General features: G+C 47.3%; 1 protein-coding gene across 1 annotated transcript; it reads left to right on the top strand.

Moving 5' to 3' along the window:
• Nucleotides 1–1,084: 1,084 nt before the first annotated feature.
• Nucleotides 1,085–3,574, top strand: LOC119331320 (tryptophan aminotransferase-related protein 1-like). Its single transcript, XM_037604487.1, has 5 exons — nt 1,085–1,486; nt 1,593–1,896; nt 1,982–2,259; nt 2,580–2,875; nt 3,240–3,574. The coding sequence occupies exons 1-5, from the start codon at nt 1,161–1,163 to the stop codon at nt 3,422–3,424; spliced, it is 1,389 nt and encodes a 462-aa protein (XP_037460384.1). The 5' UTR covers nt 1,085–1,160; the 3' UTR covers nt 3,425–3,574.
• Nucleotides 3,575–4,375: the final 801 nt, after the last annotated feature.

Raw genomic sequence — 4,375 nt, 5'->3', positions numbered from 1 at the left:
GAAGAGCCCTTCCGTGCGTCCATCATTGCTCCAAAACGGCTAATGCATATTTATTTATGCATAGAATATGGGGTGAATAAGAATTGGTGCATAAATGGCAGTTGGTTGGACGCCTTGCCGATGGAAGTTAACGTATTTAATTAGCCACATGCTAATAATAAATGAGGAAATCCATACAGTTGCATGCATATTGAATTGGTTGCTTTTTTTTGTCAGAGCTGCTCGTGCCAAGTGGTGAAGGGCTTCAACTATTGATCATGGTTAAAAGGGTTGATTCGAACAGTCGTAACCCTAGCCACATAATTAGCCAGTGGTAAATGGATTAAAAGCAAATACAATAAGATGACATATGCAGACTAAAAAAATACTCCCTCTTTTTCGGTTTATAGGTCTTATCTCAAAATTTTAGTTTTTCCATTTTATAAGGCTCAATTTGTTTGTTTCCCATCACATGTTGAGATTCCAAGATGCATTAAATCATTGTATGCAAGAATTAAGAGAAAATTGAACAATGCATATACTTTATGCATGCATGCATTGCAATTAATGCATTCATAAATATAATCTTTTAAGGAAAACAAGAGCATTAATTAGGTGCTTTTGCAAACTACAAAAAGTATCCCATCACTCACCATTTACCTCGGTTGGTGAGGTTTTTGAATTGACTCTGTAAACCGGAAAGGAGGGAGTATTATACTAGTATCTTTGTTTAGTTGGAGAAGGCAGAAGAAAAAAATTGTGGATTAAGAACCCAAGCGCCGACAATAATACCGTGACCAACGAGGACAACAACAACTAGATCTAGGTTTTACTTATGTTTTTAATTAATATTTTGACTTAATTAATGCACCGACAGACTTTTGGTGGCAATGTGTTGTTTTTTAGTTCAAAAATTGGTTAAAATCTGAAATGTGTCCTGTTGGACGCACCTATGATCCTGGACACAGCCAGACTTTGGTGTCCGCCTAACCGATTCAGATGGACAAAAAAGAATACATTGTGTGTTCACTTGGATCCGCCATTGAAGTTGCCCTAAATACTGGCCGACGGCTAGCTCTTGCCACCTATATGGGGCAGGAAGCACGCCTCAATTTCTACCACCGTGTCGCCGGCACGCATGCGCAAGGACCACACGTAGGTAGTATCGAGCGGTGGACGGGATGCACGCTTTCGTGTCGTGCCACATGCATCGTCTCATCCCGTCCGTTGCCCCGGCGGCGATAAACGCAGCGACCCCCAGGTCGGTCGTCGGCGTCGCCGATGATAGCCAGCGGCTGAGCCAAAGGAGCAATAAGGCAGTGGTTACTGCGCGCGCGGCGGTACCCAACCGGGGCGGGAGAGCTGTGAGCGGCGACGTCATGGTGGAAGGGAGTCGGTCCGACAACGGCTCTCTGGCAAGAACAACTGACGGCGAGCGGTCGCAGCAGCGGCCCTGGACGCCGCCGGAGCTAGCCGTCGCTCCGGACGCCGTCATCAACCTAGAGCTGTGCGTGTGCTTCGTGTACTCTTCGTGCCGGCCGTGACAGTAGGTGATTGCGCGTGAATCATCTGGCAACTAATGTGCTCTTCTTTCTTGGTTGCCGCGCGTGCAGCGGCGACCCGACCATGTACGAGGCGTTCTGGAAGGAGGCCGGGGAGCGCACTGCGGTCGTGATCCCCGGGTGGCGGGGGATGAGCTACTTCTCCGACGCCGGGGGGCTCTGCTGGTTCCTCGAGCCGGAATTCGAGCGCGAGGTGCGCCGCCTCCATCGCCTCGTCGGCAACGCAGCGGTCGATGGCTACCACCTCGTGGTCGGTACTGGTGCCACCCAGCTATCCCAGGCGGCCATTTACGCGCTGTCTCCCGCCGACGCCAACCATCCCATCGGCGTCGTATCGCCGGCGCCGTACTATTCGGTAAGACCAATCAGCTAATTATAAACAGTGCAAAACGATGAGCTAGTGTTGTGATCTTGGCTTGGACCGACGTGCGGCGTGGCAGGCGTATGCGCCACAGACGGACCTCCTGCTCTCGGGGTTCTACCGCTGGGCCGGCGACGCCAACGCCATGGGCGGTGACAGCCACATCGAGCTGGTCTGCTCACCAAACAATCCCGACGGCGCCATCCGTGAGGCCGTCCTGAGCTCCAAGCCTGGCAAGGCGATCCACGACCTCGTGTACTACTGGCCGCAGTACACGCCCATCACCGGCACGGCAGCCCACGACATCATGCTCTTCACCATGTCCAAGATCACTGGCCACGCCGGCACGAGACTCGGGTAATTTACTAATTATTCCACGACTCCGCCAGGTCCTAATATCAAATCAAGAAAAAATATAGCGCGCTACAACAAAATAGTGTCGGCCTCAAAATATGTTATTAGCGTGCTATATCGCGCTATAGCATATTATTAATGACGTCTTGTATACTGATTATTTAGCGAGCCAATTCTCAGCATGTTATATCATGCTATTAGCAACACTATAGCACACTGTTTTTCCCAGTGTATCAAATGCGCTCTCCTTGTTCCCGCAAAAAAAAAGTGTTCTCCTTGGTAATTAATGACGAATCGGCGGTGGGGCTTTCTGACTGATGCAGGTGGGCGCTAGTGAAGGACCTGGAGGTGGCGAAGAAGATGACTTACTTTGTCGATCGCAGCACCATCGGCGTGTCTAGGGACTCACAGCTCCGTGCCGCCAAGATCCTCACCTTGGTCTCTGACGCCTACGATGACGACAAGGACACAAGGCGGCTCTTTGACTTCGCGCAGCGGTGCATGGCAGACCGATGGCAGGCTCTACGCGCCACCGTGGCGTCCACCGGCATGTTCAGCCTTCCGGAGGAGACATCGGGCTACTGCACCTTCACAAAGCAAATCGTGCCAGCTTACCCTGGTATCGTAACCAAATACAATCATTTCGTCATTGTTTACCGATATATAATTACTAGTAATGCTAAAAAAAGTTCTTACGTCTGATTTTTAACAATGGCAAATCTGATGATTTTGATGGCAAACTACGCTAGTCAGATCATGGCAACTTCTTCAGCAAACATAGAGAATCTGGCCATTCGCAAGTTCTTGCCAGGATTAGCCATGTCTGCTGAAAGAATTTTCCATTCTCCCACCAACATAATTTATTATCAAAATCGTCAGATTTGGCATGGTTAAATTCTGACATCAGATTTGTATGAAAATCCTATAATTAATGCTCTGAATTCTCACTAGTACATTAATTCGATTGTCTTGTGCTTCCCCAGCGTTTGCGTGGTTGCGCTGCGAGAAGGAAAGCGTGGAAAACTGTAGGGAGCTCCTGCGTGGTCATGGCGTCCTGGCACAGGGCGGCGAGCTGTTCGGGGGAGACGCAAGGTGCGTTAGAGTCAACATGCTGGAGAGGGATGGAGTGTTCGATGTACTCGTACAACGTCTCTCCTCTATTGAATGAATAATGATGAATTGTTGATTGCTATAAGTATATTTTTAAATATTCAGTAATGGCCAATGTAATTTGTTGTGTGATTTTAATTAAGAGCTCTTTTACGATGGTTGCTAAAAATAACAGATTAAAATCGGGGTTCAAATAGCCTCTTTTCTCCTTTTGAATTAAATAAATATGGTGTATATGTGTATGCACTATAAAAGGTATAAGAGTGCAGTGCATATTGGTTCTTTTTCATTTGAGAGAACACCGGCTTTGTTAATCTATCAACAGTATTACACAGAGTTCACCGGATACAATCCGGTACAGGAATAGAAAATACTAGGACTAACAGAGTGCATACATAATTTAGCTAATAAAGGAGCTGCTGCATTACAATGCCGCCGGACGTGCTTGAACACATGGAGGCAAAGCCACTAGTGATCAGTTTAATGTCAGCCACCACCGAGCCAATTGAAGAACAGTCGAAAGTTGAAGAGTTAAGTCTCCACACCATGAAGAGGCAATTGGAGGTGAAGATAGCATTTGAAATATGTTCATCCAGTGCCAACTAGACAACTCACCGAAGGGCTAAAGCCTCGGCCATATCAGGATCCAAAACAATAGTAATTGGCTCACTGCATGCTATGACAGAGCGATCCTCATAATCCCTACCAACTACACCAATACTGTTGTTAGGGATTAACTTTCACAAGAGTGAATTGTTCTGCTTTGGTAATGCCAAGGAAGAACAAGAGGCTTATAGGCAATTTGTTTTGGTGTGATTTGGGGGAGTTACCTTTTTCTTACCTAGGAATACCAATCCACCACCGTAAGCTGACAAACAGAGAATGGAAGTGCACCGAAGACCGATTTGAAAAGAAACTGAGTTGCTGGAAGGGCAAGCTCATGTCATACGGAGGCCGACTAATTTTGATTAATTCGGTGCTCACGAGTATGCCTATGTTTCTCTTATCG

This window comes from Triticum dicoccoides, chromosome 7A, assembly GCF_002162155.2.
Source record: "Triticum dicoccoides isolate Atlit2015 ecotype Zavitan chromosome 7A, WEW_v2.0, whole genome shotgun sequence".
Lineage (NCBI taxonomy): Eukaryota > Viridiplantae > Streptophyta > Magnoliopsida > Poales > Poaceae > Triticum > Triticum dicoccoides.
This window is presented reverse-complemented; position numbering and strand designations above follow the sequence as displayed.